At 51.2% G+C, this 17,033-nt stretch overlaps 5 protein-coding genes across 5 annotated transcripts; 3 read left to right on the top strand and 2 right to left on the bottom strand.

The window, feature by feature from the left end:
- Positions 1-1,063: 1,063 nt before the first annotated feature.
- AUEXF2481DRAFT_36291 (uncharacterized protein) lies at positions 1,064-3,650 on the bottom strand. Its single transcript, XM_013492001.1, has one exon. The coding sequence runs from the start codon at positions 3,621-3,623 to the stop codon at positions 1,191-1,193; it is 2,433 nt and encodes an 810-aa protein (XP_013347455.1). The 5' UTR covers positions 3,624-3,650; the 3' UTR covers positions 1,064-1,190.
- A 199-nt stretch (positions 3,651-3,849) lies between these two features.
- On the top strand, positions 3,850-6,348 carry AUEXF2481DRAFT_1800 (uncharacterized protein; the record flags this gene model as incomplete). The annotated part of the gene is made up of 1 exon (XM_013491743.1): positions 3,850-6,348. One exon carries the CDS (start codon positions 3,850-3,852, stop codon positions 6,346-6,348), a length of 2,499 nt encoding a protein of 832 aa, XP_013347197.1.
- Positions 6,349-6,442: 94 nt separating this feature from the next.
- AUEXF2481DRAFT_1801 (uncharacterized protein) lies at positions 6,443-8,142 on the bottom strand (the record flags this gene model as incomplete). Its single annotated transcript, XM_013491744.1, has 4 exons — positions 6,443-7,721; positions 7,781-7,922; positions 7,993-8,023; positions 8,080-8,142. 4 exons carry the CDS (start codon positions 8,140-8,142, stop codon positions 6,443-6,445), a joined length of 1,515 nt encoding a protein of 504 aa, XP_013347198.1.
- Positions 8,143-8,764: 622 nt separating this feature from the next.
- AUEXF2481DRAFT_387190 (uncharacterized protein) lies at positions 8,765-11,552 on the top strand. Its single transcript, XM_013492264.1, has 2 exons — positions 8,765-9,367; positions 9,422-11,552. The coding sequence occupies exons 1-2, from the start codon at positions 9,005-9,007 to the stop codon at positions 11,360-11,362; spliced, it is 2,304 nt and encodes a 767-aa protein (XP_013347718.1). The 5' UTR covers positions 8,765-9,004; the 3' UTR covers positions 11,363-11,552.
- Positions 11,553-12,814: 1,262 nt separating this feature from the next.
- AUEXF2481DRAFT_36295 (uncharacterized protein) lies at positions 12,815-17,023 on the top strand. Its single transcript, XM_013492002.1, has one exon. The coding sequence runs from the start codon at positions 12,957-12,959 to the stop codon at positions 16,899-16,901; it is 3,945 nt and encodes a 1,314-aa protein (XP_013347456.1). The 5' UTR covers positions 12,815-12,956; the 3' UTR covers positions 16,902-17,023.
- Positions 17,024-17,033: the final 10 nt, after the last annotated feature.

A 17,033-nucleotide genomic window follows, 5' to 3' on the forward strand; every position in this document is an offset into this window, starting at 1 on the left:
GTCTCATCGGGTCGATACAGGCTTTTGTGCGACACGCGTGCCGATACGGAGAGACAATTGAAGACGGCAACAGCACCGCAACCGCGACCTGTCAACAGTCTCAGACGTAAGAGCAGCAAGTGTAACCGTGCAAGTCGCCATGATTGGCGCGCGTCGTTGACGGGTGACGTCTGAGATGCATACTCATCCCTGCAAGTACGGCAGCATTGCGATCCGACCAGGGTCTCGGACTGGAGCTATGATGCAGGAAGCTGGAGGGAGCTCGAGAAATTTGCTGAGTAACATGGCAGCTGCAAAATCGGCAAGCCGTTCGCTGCTTGTCGCGGGGATTTTGCAGCGATTGTCGTCCAATTCCCAGCCACAAGTTGTAGAGTTTCGGTACCGGGCCCGACACGTTGGCCTGGCCGTTGGAGCCCTAAACAGCAGTTTGTCTCAGATGTCTCTCTCGCGAAGCATGACATCAGAAGCTTTCGATCTCCGTCTGTTTCGACAACTCTTTTCTCCACACGGCTAATATGAGCAAGGCTGCCCTGGAAATCGTGACGAAGTTAACCAGAGGAAAACTTCCGGGATTCCAGGGCTTTTCATACCGATAGAATCGCATCAACGGGAGGACCTGCAGTAGCATACAAGGATATGAGAAAATTATGGATGTTGATTCACCATGCAAAGGCCATGCGCCTGTCGATGTCGAAAACCTGCAAGCTGAAGTCTTGGATATTGGCTTCCGGTACGCGAAATGAGTTGCGGGCCACGGCTGCACTTGCAAGCGACATGTGGTAAAATCCTGCCCTGAAGTGGGCAGTGCTGCGCCTCACGGTAGCCACACGGCCGTGACAGCATCATGGGCGCTGATCTTTTACGCGAGATCGCCCGCGAGCTTCACATGGTTGATGGTACAACCCTGTATCCGAATCATTGGGTTTTCTTTTTCGAGTCCATCTCGTGGAACAATTCTGTCAAGTGTTGTGTGAGCTTGGTTTGGACATGGCAAAAGACCACGATGCGTTCATCCTACTGAAACATGTGATCGATCTCGGTTGTGCCGTGTTTGAGGATGGAAGTTGGCAAGTGGAGATTCCATGAAGTTGGTTGAGTTTATTGGCAGCACCATGAAAGAAGGAAAGATCTGTCGTGCAATCCGCCGTCTCCGTATGCTCGTGAAATTCGTCCAAGTCATGAGGTTCTAGCTAACCAACTACTTTTACTTCTTTAGCCACAGCGTTACACAGCTCTACCGTGACACCCGCACCAGTAAGTACATCAATCCACAAGCGTTGTGTATCGCTCAAGCGATCGTTTTCACTTTTCACTTCAGCGAACATGACCTCTCCACCCTCTACGCTAGAATCCTCCCTCCACAGAAAGAGGTCAGGTACGCCACCTCCTCTTTGTCCATACTCTTGTGCCATGACTTTACACACGGTACTAAGGGCGGCAGGAGGGAAGCATTTGGCGATGGAAAGGAGATCCTCTAACTCGTAAGACCAGCTCAACCCCACAACGCATGTGTTCTTCTCATGATGGTCATCCCACACTTTTTGTATAAGATTCTGGGCCTCTCCGTTGTTAATCTCGTTCAGGCGTTGGTTGATCTCCGATATGCGAGATGGGTAAAAGGCGTCTGTGTGCAGATCCAAAGGACATGTCTGGTAAGGCGTCTGGAATACATCTGGGATGTACACAAAGAGGACATCGAAGAAGAGGTAAGCGAAAAGTGTCCGTACAATACCACCTTCGGCATGGTATCCTTTGTAACCGAGAGCACGGTATTGCGACAGACACATCGCTTCCACCGAGCATTCGCCTTCATTCTCGTTTTCTCCAGGATCAATCCAGATAGTCTTGCCTCCCCTTCTCGTCTCATTTGGTTGTTCAGGCCGCTGTATTCGAGTGCCGTGGAAGAAACGTTCTACAGGTTTTGCCAAGCGAACATGGCTAAAGTCGTGCTGCTCCCGCATCGGCACGCGAAGTGCTTTCTCCAGTTTCATGACTCGCTTCTGTAAGTCATGATGATACATCAGGTGCACAAGCCGATCTTGGAGACCCTCCTCGCAGGTTTGCAAGGAGATTCGCTTCCAGTGCTTCTTCTGGGCCTCCTCCCCACGACCATGAGTTGGTCTCAAAGCATGCATGTAATGTTCTTCTAACAGAGCTTTTCGCTGATACCAATCGCCTCGCCTGGAGGTGTGGAAGAGCTTCTGTTTGAGTAGAGCCTCTAGAGTTTCGTACTCACGTTTGTGGTCCTTGAACTTACCCATAACATATGCACCTTTATGGATGATGCGGGTATAGACCCATGCAGGCGACAAACGTCGCAGATACGCGCCCTCGCCAGTCATGTATATGCTGTCTTCCTTCTGTTGTTCCTCTTGCAGCAGCTCATTCCACCGTGGAAGAATATGGTCGCAGAGGTTAAGGATGATGTCCAGATTCTCCTTGCTCGGGGTACCGTTGAACTCTAGAACACCGTCAAGATAAAATTGTATCCGTAATGATGCTTCGAACTCAAGCAACATGGGTCTGGACGCAAATATGTTGGCTGATCGACACACGAGGTATTCTGGGAAGTTGAGACGAGAAATCTTTGCAAGGATAATAGTCGTCAGGGACTTCTCAGTCCACATAGTGGAGCGATAGAAAACAAGATGAACACGTTCAAACAATCTACGTGCAGGATCAGACAGGCGGACGCAGGGCCCGGTCTCTGCCATGATCTTTTCGAGAAAATGTGTGTCGCGGTTCTGTAGTGGAGTGCCCTCTCGACTATCATCATCCGGCATAGATATGATAGATTCTTCCGTATCGGATCGCTTGAGCGAGGACCAACCCAGGCCAGCTTGTTTCCCACTTGCCTTTCTCAGGGCGTTCAGCAACTCTCTTTTGGTCTTGCCTTGTACTTTTGCGTCTTTGGCGAGCGTTTTGAGTTCGTCAAGAAGGAGAAGCGAAGAGGCTTCTTCGAGAGTGGTAATGTAGTCTTCCGATCGATCGGCAAAGGTGAAGGAGTGACCAAGTCGGGCATCTTCTGGCTGGTCAAAGTCGCGAGGAACAGGCAGTGACTCTACGGTGGGCGATGGAAGGTCGCAAGGGATCTGTAGTGTCTCAACGGCCTTGGGGAGGTCGGAGATGTCGCTGTGGTAGCCGAGGCGATTGACGCGATGCCAGGCAGAAGTCTTGCGTAGAAACAAGCGGACGTAAAGATATTGAGCCTCGTAATCCAAGCCACGCCACATGTCAAAGACCTTCTTCTCAGCGGCATCGAAGAGATGGCTCTCATCTTCGAGAACCGTGTCCAGGGCGAGGTTGAAGGCGTCGACGTAGATGGAGCGCTGTCCGGGGATCCACTTTGGCTGGTCGTTTTGTGATTCGGAGCAATCGGCAGCACGAGTGGCTTCGTAGGCCAAGATGGCGTCCTTGTCGGTGTCGATCGGAGGGAGAGCTGTTTCGAGATCGGTGGTCTTGTGCTGTGCAGAGTCGACAGGAGCGAGTTCCGCAGCGTCTGGCGCCTCTGCCTCTTCGACTTTCACCCGTTTGGCAGGGCGCTTGGCCTCGACAGCCTCTCCAGCATCAGTCCTACGATTGGCCATGGCATTGTGCTTGGACAGGCCGCTGTCCCGCAGCATTGTTGTCGCACAGGAGGCAAATCCAAATGGCGACCTTGATGTGTCTTGAGCAAGCACGCGCCAACACAGCGATAAGATAAGAAAGCCAAAACCAATAAACCCGGTGACGTAGCAGCTTCCCCAATATGCTTCCTCGCGAGTCCCGTCGTACCTTCCCCCTCCAGCATGCAGCGCACCCGCACTTGCATCGCCTCGTGACAGCAAGAAGCCGGATTGCTTGAATGTCATGGCCGACACGTCCAAACACAGCGATGGCCCCAGTCCGTGGGATGCTGCAGCTTGGGAGAACTCGACCATCCCCGACTTCGACGATGACTTTATCGGAGAGGCTGATGTTCAGGAGTTTGCTAAGGCCCTTGCCGCTCCAGACTTTACTTCCCCCTCGGAGGACGACCTCCTCAATCCATCGAATCAACCTCCCCAATTCTTCACCGCACTCAATGATTGGGCTCCCGTTCGGCAAAAGGTCAAGGGTCGCCAAAAACAGCAGAAAGAGAAGAAGAAGAAGCTCCCGCCGCGTCGAGGCAAGGACGAGACAAGAGAAGGATGGACATACAATCTGCTCAAGTGGCCCCTGCTATTTGTAGTCCTGGGCTGGATCATGGCTTTAGGACTCTCGTACATGTTCACGAGGTTCTACATCTACCTTTACGAGCACTTTGTTACCTGGCGGGGAAAGCGTGAGCAACTACGTGCAAGTCTGCGTCACAAGTCAAACTACCAGGACTGGATCAAGGCCGCCGAGGAGCTCGACGGCCATCTCGGTAGCGACAAGTGGAAGACTGCCGATGAGTACGCCTATTACGATAGCAAGACCATTCGTCGCGTCAAGCAGCGTCTTCAATCCTTGAAAGCAAAAGTTCAAGCAGAGACGAACAGCCAACCTGCCGAGTCCCCTGGCACGCGTGCTGTCGACGAGCTGCGTGGTCTTGTCGAGGCTTGTGTCAAGAATAACTTTGCTGGCTTCGAGAACCCTCGCCTGTATTCCGAAACTTACTACGGCACCAAAAACCTCATACAAGACTTTATCGACGAGGCTTCAGACTGTATCAAACTATTACTAGACTCCGATCAACTCTCCTTGGAAGACAAACGTGCCATGGTCAAGCACCTCAGCACGAATTTTGGACGCACCGCTCTCTGCCTGTCAGGTGGAGCGACATTTGCTTACTATCACTTCGGTATCGCGAAAGCCCTGCTGGATGCGGATCTCCTTCCTCCAATTATAACTGGTACCTCGGGTGGTGCCCTTGTTGCTGCTCTACTAGGTACTCGTACGAACGAGGAACTCAAGTCGACTCTTGTTCCTGCGTTAGCTGCTCGTATAACTGCCTGTAGAGAGCCAATCTCCGTTTGGTCACGACGTTGGTATAAGACCGGTGCTCGCTTTGACTCTGTCGACTGGGCCCGGCGATGTGCTTGGTTCTGCCACGGCTCACTCACTTTTCTCGAGGCTTTTCAAAGGACGGGTCGAATACTCAACGTGTCTTGCGTACCTTCAGATCCACACTCACCGACTATTCTTGCAAACTATTTGACAGCTCCTGATTGTGTCGTCTGGTCTGCTGTCATTGCGTCAGCTGCCGTTCCTGGTGTTCTCAATCCAGTGGTACTCATGAGAAAGAAGAAAGACGGCACCTTGGAGCCATATGCCTTCGGTCACAAGTGGAAGGATGGTTCGCTTCGCACTGACATCCCACTCAAAGCCCTCAACTTGCATTTCAACGTCAACTTCAGCATCGTCTCTCAGGTCAACCCGCACATCAATCTCTTCTTCTTTTCATCACGCGGCAGTGTCGGCAGGCCAGTGACACATCGACGTGGTCGAGGCTGGAGAGGTGGCTTCCTCGGCTCTGCTCTCGAACAATATCTCAAGCTCGACTTGACCAAGTGGCTAAAGGTGCTCAGGCATCTTGAACTACTCCCACGACCAATGGGCCAAGATTGGAGCGAGGTGTGGTTACAGCGATTCTCGGGCACGATTACGATCTGGCCGAGGTCCAAACCCTCCGACTTCTGGCACATCCTAGCAGATCCCTCCAAAGAACGCCTGGCTGGAATGATTCAAAACGGACAACAGGCTGCATTCCCAAAATTGAAATTCATTGCTAACCGCATGAAGATCGAAAAGATCGTGGAAGACGCACGACAGAGCATGAGACCCAATCCCAATGCTCTGCCGACTCCATCTATTGAAAAGAGTCAAATGCGCAGTATGCTGAGCAGTGATGACCTCGAGTCGATACTTGAGCAAGCACGTCTAGATGGCGGCAAGCTCCAGCCTAGCCCGATGTTTTCCGAGACCCCCGACAGGATGCAGAGCGGCAGAACCTCGAAGAACCATTCGCCGATGGGATCACGCTTCGAAGAAAGTAGAGCACCTTCTCCATCATTTGCTAGACGCTTTAGTGGATGGCTGGGTTCCATGTCACCACGCGCTTCAAACGATACTGTACGTCCGAGTGTCCGACAGCTTAAGCGCGAGGAGTCATTAGACTTTGCCCGACGAGGCAGTGTCATTGATGAGCTTACACGACAAACAAGCGTGTTTTTTGCTGAGCCAGAGAGCGAGAGCGAAAAAGAGGACGAGGAAGAAGATGTTGCGCCATACGGCAGTAGCGAGCGAGACTGGCGAGATTACGGCGATGCTGATGGTGATACAACGGCGAGTGAGGATGAAGCAGAAGCCTTTATAAATGGAGGTAGGAAGACCAAGACAAATTAATGTCATGGAGACTATAGATTTCATACTTCAATGTACACCAATTTGTTCACAACCAAAAAATTTATATACAAGTTCCTCCAAGGTAAATCTCTTCTCACATGACCCCCTGATCCCAATCCTCAGGCAACAAACTCTCCCTCAACATATCCATGGCCACCGCTCTACCAGCTTCTCCCTTCTGGCCCAACGCAGCGACAACTTGCTGAGATACATCGCCATTGAGCTTACCATCGAGCATAGCAGCTATCAAACCTCTCACTTCCACCTTTGCAGCTGCCTCTGCATCTCCCTCAGCCTTGAACAAATTCATCGCACCACGATAATACGTCTGTGCATTCTTGATCAACGTGGGTGCGCTCTTCTGAATAGCAGTCGAAAGCCCAGCAGCAGGTGTAGTAGCGAGATTGAAGCGTAACAACTCGACATCACCTCTAGACTCATAGACTCTCGCTTTACGTGCCTTAGCCTCTGCGTCATTGATCTTAACCGCAGCAGCGTAGAGATCTTGAGCCTTCGACAGAGTTGACCAGCAAGTTGTCGCTGCACTCGACGGACTGAAGTTTTGCGCCGTGGTGGTCAGTTCTACAAGACTGTCTGCGTAGGTGCACATGACTGCCACGTTTGTGGTGATGGCGAGAGGTTCAAAAGCTTGTTGAAGACGGGCGAGACTTTCGCTTGGGGCTGCGGTGCCGAGTTTTAGATCGGCTACTGTGAGGGAGGCGTGGAATTGGGCGCGTTCGAGGCCGATGTCTGGTTCTTCTTGAGTGCGCTCTTCGGCTTCGATTTGTGAAAGATACTGAGGTATCTTCTCTTCGACTAGAGTGATACCCATTTTGGCGAGAGGAGATACGTTGGAGGGATCATCGAGGGTGATCAGGAGGGTCAAGGCAGTTAGACTCGAACGTGCCGTGTCCAGAAGGTCGGAAGGAGTAATGTATGCTTGAACGGAAACGTATTCTCCTTCCTCGTCACTCTCAGATCCTGCATCCTCTGCTGCTCGAGAGGATGATGCTTCAGGTTCTGCCGGTGGAGCCTGTTGCTCGACAGAAACACCGCCTTCTGCTTCCATGGAGTTTGCATTCTGCTCTTCTACGAGCATCTCCTGTCGACTGAAGCATGCTGATAGCAGTTCAAGTGCTTCTCGGAGAAGGGCTACCGAGTCGGCTTGCGCACTAAAGATGCCGGCTTCTGTTACATATTCGGCGATACTGATCATGACTTGAGCCGTGTTGAACAGAATATCGGCCGACTCTTCGTTAAGTCGAAGAGCATAGCGATGAGATTCCAGAGCTTGTTGTAGGAAGTCCAGTAATGGTACTGCCAGTTTAGCCACTAGAGTTGGCTGCTGTGACAATTCAAACTCGAGACGAGCTCTGCGGTGGTCTTGTCAGCTTGATCCTGTGACTCTTTAATGTGAATTGCGGATCCTTACTTGTTGTATGCCAAATCGGCATCTTTTGGATGTCTTTGCAAGCCATTGTTGTAGATTTCAATCGCTCTGACAAAGGCGCGACTTGATTTGGCTGGGTCGCCAGCTCTCCATTTACCACCAGTCTCTTCTTCGGCGTCGGCGGCTGTGTTGCGGGTGTGATCAGTATGAATCTGAATCGAGGTCTAGGCCCTCGCCGAAGAAGATCTGCTTACCCTCCTGGAAGTCATCTGCAGTAATCAGAATCTGAGATAGTCGTTAGATGTCAATGGTGTCAGGGAAGAAAAGTTTGGATAGCACACCTTTGATTTTTTCGTCTGCTTTGGAAGTTTTGGCTTCTTGAGAAACTCCTTTGATTTGACCATGATTCGCGTGCTCGTTAAGGATGCGTGAGAGATGGATATATCTGATTGGTGCTTTCCAGATAACGCAACTGAGTCTCTGATGGCAAGGCAGGAAATGGCGTTGTAGACGATTGGAAGCGGCTGGAGATGGCTGGATTTTCATAAATTATGCATCGCATCGACCGAGTTGTGCACCGAGCGCAGCGGGAAGGATAGCGGGGAATCGCGACAGTCGAGTTGCTAGGTCAACGCTGCTGCCAATCACTATCCATGTCGCTTTTAAACTTGCAAGATGGTGCGGTGGGTGCGGTGCGGCAGCATGGAGAAGCTGCCCGACTTCCCTGTTCTCATATTCCCATGTCTCGTTCGTTCTGTGATTACGCGCACATGTACAGCTTTTGAATTCTGACCTTGCATTCCTGTCTGCAAACCTACCATATCACGCATTGTTCTATACCGAGCGAAGAAGAGCGCTTATCGATTAACAATCGATTTTGCTTGTCCACCTCGGAAACGACTATCACGACTCGATGATTTGACGAATTTGAACGAAACAAGAAACAACACTTGTCAGACACAAGCTCAGTTTCCAACCATCGACATCAATCCACATCCTGGCATCGATCGAGCACCAAACTCATACAACGCGCCGAAGCGCGCTCAAACAGCGTTGGCAAGATGTCTACCGAGGGTATTAGTGCGCCAGGTAGCAGTGTCTACGACTCCAGCACCATGTTTGTCGGAGACGGAACATGGGACTCAACCAAGAATACATTTCTCCTACCCAATCTACAGGGCCTCAACTTCGCAACAATGCAGCTGAACAGTGAGATTATCCAAACTCGCTTAGTCTCGAAGTTTGTCTAACTTCCTGTCCCTAGGCATGTCCAACCGCTTCTCCGAACTCCCTCAATACCACCGCCTGATCATCGGTCATGGAGTGCTGGCTGCGCTAGTCTTTCTACTGCTGGTCCCTTCAGCTATCTTCACCGCTCGGTTCTACTACCGCAACCCTCGCCTGGCTCTTCGACTCCATATCTATCTCCAGATACTGACAGTCGCCTTGGTCACTGTTGTCTTCATTCTTGGCTGGTTCGCCGTAGGTCCAGAGCGAAGCTTGTCAAATCCACACCACGGTATCGGAGTCGCTCTGTACACACTGGTCCTCGTCCAATTCTTTGGTGGAGCCTTGATTCATCGGATTGAGAAGGGTAAGTCGCGATGGAAAATCCCTCTCAAGCTGATGGTAAGTGTGAGCCTCCTGTTTGGCCCTCACACATGATGCTAATTACATCAATAGCTGCATCAGTGGCTTGGCCGAGCAATTGCTCTACTGGGCATAGCGCAGATCCCCCTCGGCATGACTCTCTATGGATCTCCCAAGTACCTCTTTGTTCTTTATGCTGTGGCCGTATCCGCCCTCATCCTCTTGTACTTCGTTTTGTGCTACATCTACCAACCGACGGCGGATTACGATGACTACTCCAGCTACACTTCAGGTCCGACCAGAACCGAGATCACTGACGACCGACGCACTGGACGTACTAGAAGGTCTGTCAGCACTGGCAGCAACACTAGTCACCATGGCTTGAGGAATACCGCTTTCTTTGGGGCAGGGCTGGCTGGATTGGCAGCCCTTCGTCATCGTTCACAGAGTAGGAACGCGCAGAAGATTGAAAGAGCCAAGACCCCTTCGCACAGGTCCTACCCTTCTGCCTCTTATGTGGAAGAGGAAAAGGTGATCGAGAATCACACCAACACGAACACTTGGAGAAACAGATTACTGGGCGCTGGCGCTGGACTTGGCGCATATCAAGGCTTGAAGAGCGCGTTCTCGCGCAAACGAGGACATGATGAAGAGAGCTATGTCAGCTCCTCCTACGCTCCGACCATTGGCGGAACTCAACCTGTCAGCCGAGCCGAGATCACCCGAGTACGAGACGGAGAAGCACCTTTGTCACCTGAACCTCAGCGAGCTACCAGGACCGATCGAACCAGTGCGTTACCGGTAGCTGCCCCTCTGGTACAGCCACTTCGTTCACGGACAAGTCGCGATTCGTTCTCTTCATACGACAGTCGAAGCTCGTTTGAGGATGAGATCGCCTCTCGGCCAACCAAGTCTTCTAAGCCCGGTGTCCTCGCTGGAATGGGAGCCCTCGGTCTCTTTGGCTATTTCAAAGAGAAGCGTAAGCAAAGTCAGATCAAGAAGGATGATGCCAGAATCGGGGAGATGCGTCAGCAAGAACGACAGAACGCTGAACGAATCAACCGTGCCAATAGCCGACGCCATACAGACCGCTCGAGGCACAGAAGAGTGAGCATCGCGGAAACCGAAGCTACCCAAGATCATGGTTTCGCAGGCAGCAATCCAGAACTCGCCAGACACCATCCACCTGCTGGCAATATGCCGCCTTTGCCCGCTTCTGCAGCAACTCTGCCTACCATCAATCAGTACAGTGCGACTCAATTGCCAAACAATGAAGGGTCTACGTCTTTGGCACCACCGATCATGGGGCCTGCTTATCCGACTCAGCCTGGTCTTGTGTCGATGCCTGAAGGAGCTATCATGCCTGACGCCGCACGTCTCGCGAGATCAAACCACACATCCAGGACTCACCTTCCAGCTATGGTACCGGACGCAGGACTCGCACCAGTCAATACTGCTCATCCGCTCAGTCGGCCCGATCATCGCGAGGCGTCAGAACGTGGCCACATCGCTACTTCGCAGATCAAGGGTACTCACGGCCCGACGACTGTTGCTTCACCACCTGTCAGCCTCAAGGTCAAGATGAACCCTGATGGACACTCTGTCACACTCCGGCGCTTGAACGAAGACGAGGCCGCAGCGGAGCGAGAAGCAAGGAGACGGGAGAGACGTCAGAGAAGGAGAAGGGCTGAGAGCCTGAGCTCTGGAGTCGAGGATGAAAGCGTCAGGTACAGACGTACTCAAGGCACCACACAACCTCTGAGCAATGTTACCAGACCAACAATCTCATCGCGCCCAGATGAGCTGAATCTGCCGCCCATGCAGGGCCCCCCACCTGTTCCTGCACATAATATGGGGATGAGTCCTGTTAACATGGCCCCCAGCGGCTTGAACAGCGGGATTGGCAGTCCTGTAACGAACGATACAGGTACGGGAACAGAGCTCAGTGCCTTCGACACAAACAGAAGGAGAAGAAGAGCAGAGAGAGCCTCTCAACGAAGCGCCAACCAAGGCGCACGTGTAGAGTTCTCCTAATCACGACATGACCATACTCAAGATCAAGTAAGTTTTGATCCATAAATCTATGGCTCCCATCAAACTGCATTTGCAACCATGGCGTTCCGAGTAGAAGTTGCTTGAATGGTGTTGGCTGGAGTCCTAGCGATGTATCAAAGAAGTCCTGTAGTTACAGGGGCATGTAGTGAATCTCAAGAATGTTGCCGAATGCCGTGTGCTATATGAAAAACACTTCCGATAGCTAGTCTGTCAATTCCAGTGACTCCCACGATTGTCGGCGAGTCGCCGTACACCACTACAAATCACATGATTGGAATGTCATGCGAGTGAGGTGGGCTCATCTTCCAATGTTCCAATGAGGTTGAAGCTTGCCGCTGCTTGAGTTGTGGCTTTGGAAGATGTTTGCAATTGGTGCCCGGCGTGCAGAATCTTCGCGTGGAAGTCTTCCGATCCTGGACTTCTGTCTCTTGATCTCGAGGGGTTGTCGACACTATCTTAACATGATGTCGTCCTGTATAATTGGGTTAAGGGATGTATCTCCATTTGAAAGTTCCTGGAGCCAGTAAGAGACATGACTCGGAGCACTGGCGCGACGGATGCATACATGCATGCATGAACATGCACACAGCCACGGCTATGAGCTGGCCAAACTGTGTTTTTCACGGCCGGTCCGATGTGGATCTCGAGTAGTGATCAGTTTTCTGGTCGAATTCGCGCTGGTAAGAAAAGCCTGCAAATCATAGTCCAGAGGCCCTAGATTGAGATTGAGGTGCTTCGAAAATTGACGAGTGAGAGTCATGTTATATTGTGCCTGCATACAGCTACGCGACTAGCGGATCGTATGTCAGAGAGGAGCGGCGTCTGCGAGATGCGGCATTTCGCATTGCGGCAGGAGACGGGCGACCTTATCGCTCGTGACTCTGACAGTACAATGAAATGATATTAGACAGCTACAATTCTTGCCCAAATCTTCATATCAGCTCTTGAAACCCACCAACTTGCCCCCAGCTCCGGAATATCAAGAAAACGTCGTCGGCCGGATCTGCGGGTGACACACCGTTGCGAGCCACGGTTGAGACACGCGAGCGAAGCCACAGCCGCCTGCGCCATCCCCACTTTAGCTTTTGGGCATCTCGCCTGCTCAGAGGCCCTTTTCCCTAATCGAACCCATCCAGTCCGCCTCGTACACGTTGCAAATCTGAACAAAGCTGACATTGCCACTTCAAACATCGATCCAAGCCGCGTCATTTTCACCGTCTATCTCATCCGTTTCTCTATCGCTCTCTCCGGTGCTGTCGGTGGCGGTGCTCGGCACATCTTCCTTGGTAGTTCTCGAAACGTGCTTGCATAAGGATACCCTAATTCTGGTACATTCGTCGTCGTGCTTTCTATTTTCGATTCTTTGTGGAGAAAAGCCCAAGAAATTATATTCGAATGTGTTTTCTGAGCCTCCGGTCTCTACTACATCTACACCAGTATCATCTGACGATCCTTCTGGCACCTACTATGAAGAACATAAAGAGTTTTATCAAAGTCACAGATATACTTCTCACTGTGGTATAGATCAATCCTGGTATCGCTAGGCGACTCTCAAGAAGCACAACACAACATGATGGCCCGTCCACTGGCACCGGACCTTCCTTCGGGTTCGGGAGACCAACTTCAATCCAGAAGTCTAAGAAGGTCGGTAACTCGTTTACCGGTAACGACTCGATCTTCAAAAGACCTTGCTCCTGGGGAACCAATACGACACCATTCAACAAATCCGGATCTTCGCCACGTGCCTAAGAGCGAGACGACTTCAGGTCGCACGGTAACCAACTCTCGCCTGCCGTCCAGATATGTCCCGCCAAGGGTTGTACAGGCGCAACCTTCATCAGGCACCCCATCAATCCAAGCTGCTCCCAGTAAAGCTCATTCTGCAGACCGCCGATCTATACGCCCGCCGTTTCTGACCACAAAGACACCATCTTTAGCATCAGGCTCGACTATATCAGTACCGGACAGTCCACGTTCGGCGTTGAGGAGGAAGCCTTCTATCATCAACCAATATGCTCTTCGTGTCAAAACTGATCCAGAAAGTATGCAAGAACATCAGGACCTGGTTGATACGGTGCACAAAGTGCAGTATGATGATGATGACCCCTTCCCAGGAGCCATATTTGGCATGACTCTTCCATCCACATCTGGACTCACGAAACTCAAGAGTCTCAGTCATATGACTAAGTCAGATGCCACTCCGGTCGACCCAAGAGCGGACACGAAGGCCTTGCATCAGACTATGGACAATCAAGCACCTTTCTCGGATGTGGCCTCTAGCAGAAACTCGGGCTCGCCCTTCAGCCACCAGTCCACACCAACTTCCGCCTCCTCACATTCATCGTTAGCTACATCGGCTCTGGGATCTGCACGTCACAGAGATAGCTTGGATCTAGCTCGTATCGCTGCGAAGACGCAGGCACGAAAAGAGAACAAGGCTTCGACTACAAATGCCAGCTCCTCCTTGCGAAAAGAAACGATGAGGCCAAGCGCTTCCGACTTGAGAGATCATTCCAAGGGCGACCGAGGATCTTCCAGACAGAGGCCAACATTCTTGAATCCTTTCTCAGCCAAGGCTGCATCTACTGGCAACACCGATAGCTCTGTTGCTACGAAAGCTGTAACTCGTAGGACACCTCGAGGAGTACCGATCGATGGTATTCCGCCAGAATTTGCGCATCTCAATGTAGATCCACCACAAAATCAATCGACCAGGAGTCTTATTCCTCCGAGACGACCTAGTAGGGATGGCATCGATGGTCCGGGACTCTCATTGGATGTTCCAGTAGTTCAAAGTAACCTCTCACATGTTACAAGAGTGTCTTCTCGAGGACCGAATGATGCAACGCCAGACTCACCACCCCAAAGCCCAAGACGGACTTTCGGCTTCTCCAACCGCAGCTCCTCTCGACAAAGCAACAAATCACAAACATACCCAACCACACCTAGGACGCCTGTGGACAGATCTGAAATGGGTACTCCCCTAAGTAGGAAAGATTCCCTGATGCTTGGAACAAGCCCAAACGCTTCGAGTTCTCCTAGGATAGGTCTTCTATCGAGTCGTTACAGAGACTCGCCCACTCATCCGATCGTCTCTGAGAAACCAAAGAAAGGGCCCGCAGCGGGTACGGGCCATGAAGGCTATGGTAAATTTGGTTTTAGAGGAAGGGGAAGTAGTATCTTCGGTCGAACCAGTCGCTCTTCCAGCAAAGATAGCTCGACAAGCCACAAAGGGCTATCGTTCTTGAGTCGGAAAAAAGGTATGACAGAAGATCACGAAGACGGCATTGATCAATTTCTGGAAGAGAGGAGAGAACCGATAATCCTTCGTGGTAAGGGAAGAGGCTCAAATGCCGACGAACAAGAGCTTCCTCGCCTTGTAAACCCAGGACGAGACATCGAAGTCGGCAGTAAAGATCACTCTTCAATCTCCCCGAGGACTGCGCCCGTGGCTTATTCCGCCAAACCTCCACTTCCCGAGCTGGCATATGAGGGCAAGGAAGGACATTGGCTCGGGACCTCTGCAGCAAACAAAAGTCCGACACTGATACAGCGCTTCAAGTCCAAGATCACCAACCAAAGCTCGCGTGATGAGCTTGGGAAGCAGTCGTCGAAATCATTACATTTTGGCTCAATCGATCAGGCTACCGACCTCGAACTCACCGACATAGAGAAAATCTTCAGCGGTGGAAGCCGCTCTTCTCACAGCTCGAAAGACTCGGATACGGATTCGAAGAGTGAGAAACATCTTGTGCCCTATAGTCGGAGACACGAAGGTCTTCTACCCAGTCCGTTGGATGCACGAAACTTGAAGAGAACGTCTGTAGGCTCTCCAGTCCTTCTCCAAGCGAAAACCATAACTCAAGTCAAGGCTCCTCAGCTTGTGAACATTCCAAAGCCGCCTGGATCACCCCGACAAGGAGACGTTCCTCAAGTAAGACTACGGTCTGTTGGTAGAATACCGGAAGTGGTGCGAAACCAGATCCAGTCTCCTCTCGAAAGCACTTCCGTCCTTGAGAACCTTTTGGACCACAACGTGAAGGACGGTCAATTTACTTCCATCACCGACGATGCAGGCGAGTTTCTTGCGTTCCCACCAAGGAAGGACTCAGAGCTATCTTATACAAGTAGCTCTGGCCTTGGAAGTCCTCACATCACAAGATCTTCGTTCGTAGGTGAAGACGAAGTTTGGAATGAGTATGACAATCTGCTAGATGAAGTATTGCCCCAAAAAGTCAGGGCGTCAACTACATCGTCTCTTGGCGCGCCGTTCCAATATGGAGATATGGTCGATCACAAGCCTATAGGGCACAACGCAGAGGGCGCACTTCGTCGTACTTCAAAGTCTAGGGCTAGCAAAAGAGGCTCGGATTTTGATACAAGCCGTCCAAGCACTACTTTTTCGATCTCAGACTACCTTGTAGATCGAGAGGACGCCAAATCGGAAGCTCCAGTATCACCAAGCAAGATTGGAAGCTCTCAAGTTGGGCCTACGCTTTGGAGTCCAAAAAGTCCGCGAAAGTCGTTCTTTCCGAAGCAGAAAATACCAGTCGACACATCCGCCTCGGCAGAGTTGAGATTCGCGGCGCTCATGACAAGCAAATGGCTATCTTTCGGGCGACTTCTATTCAGTCCCGCGCATGAGGAAGCGATGACTAGCAACCATACTCGTATCCTGATCGTCGATGGCCTCGGGAAAGAGTGGTCCTACAATTGCGCTTTGACTTACCCAAAGTGCCAGTTCTACAATCTTGGTCCTGAGCCGAACTCATCGTCCTGGGAAACACTTTCGAATCACCATCATGTCACCCACCCATCTGTTTCTGCATCTTTCCCCTTTCCCAACAACTACTTTTCGGCAGTGGTTTTCCGCTTCCCCATCGCCGCAGCGGATGATGCATACCAAGCATGCTTTAACGAAATCAAACGCACACTAAGACCTTCAGGGTACCTCGAGATGTCTGTTCTAGATCTGGATTTTGTGAATATGGGTCACATAGCACGGAAGACTGTACGCGATTTGAAGATTCGCATCCATCAACAAGACAGCCAAATCAGTCTCTGGAACCACGGTGATGCCTTCCTAACACTACTCGGAAAGCGTGAGTTTGAGAACCTCAGAAAATGTGTCGTTGGCATCCCTGTAGCTGGACGCATACGAAGAAGCCACGATAGCGGAAGTTCGAGCTCCGGCAGTCAACGAAAAAGAACTTCAGAACAACCAGAACCTGAGTACCTCCGCTTTACAGAGTGGATGCAGAGCAGTAATAATAAGAACAACGAAGAAGACGAACATCATGAACGACGCAATGACGAAGATATTACGAAGACGGTGGCAAAGATAGGACGCTGGTGGTACTCTTCCTGCTACCCTGACCCTGGTCAGTCGACGGCAGGAGGACTCTGGGACACACCCGGTCTACTCCGCGAATGCGAGCGACAGAGGACGAGTTTCAGACTGTTGTTTTGCTACGCACAGAAACCTGTTTGTGTAAAGCGACGTACCGCTAGCGTCTGAACCGTACGGTGGGATGGGCAAAAGCAACAAGGATCTGATTTGATGGACGAATAAATGACAAAACATAGGGTTAGCATATACGCATACGATACATATTTTATGGAGAGAGATTTATAATTGAGACATTCTTAT

This window comes from Aureobasidium subglaciale, assembly GCF_000721755.1.
Source record: "Aureobasidium subglaciale EXF-2481 unplaced genomic scaffold scaffold_2, whole genome shotgun sequence".
In the NCBI taxonomy this organism is placed as follows: domain Eukaryota; kingdom Fungi; phylum Ascomycota; class Dothideomycetes; order Dothideales; family Saccotheciaceae; genus Aureobasidium; species Aureobasidium subglaciale.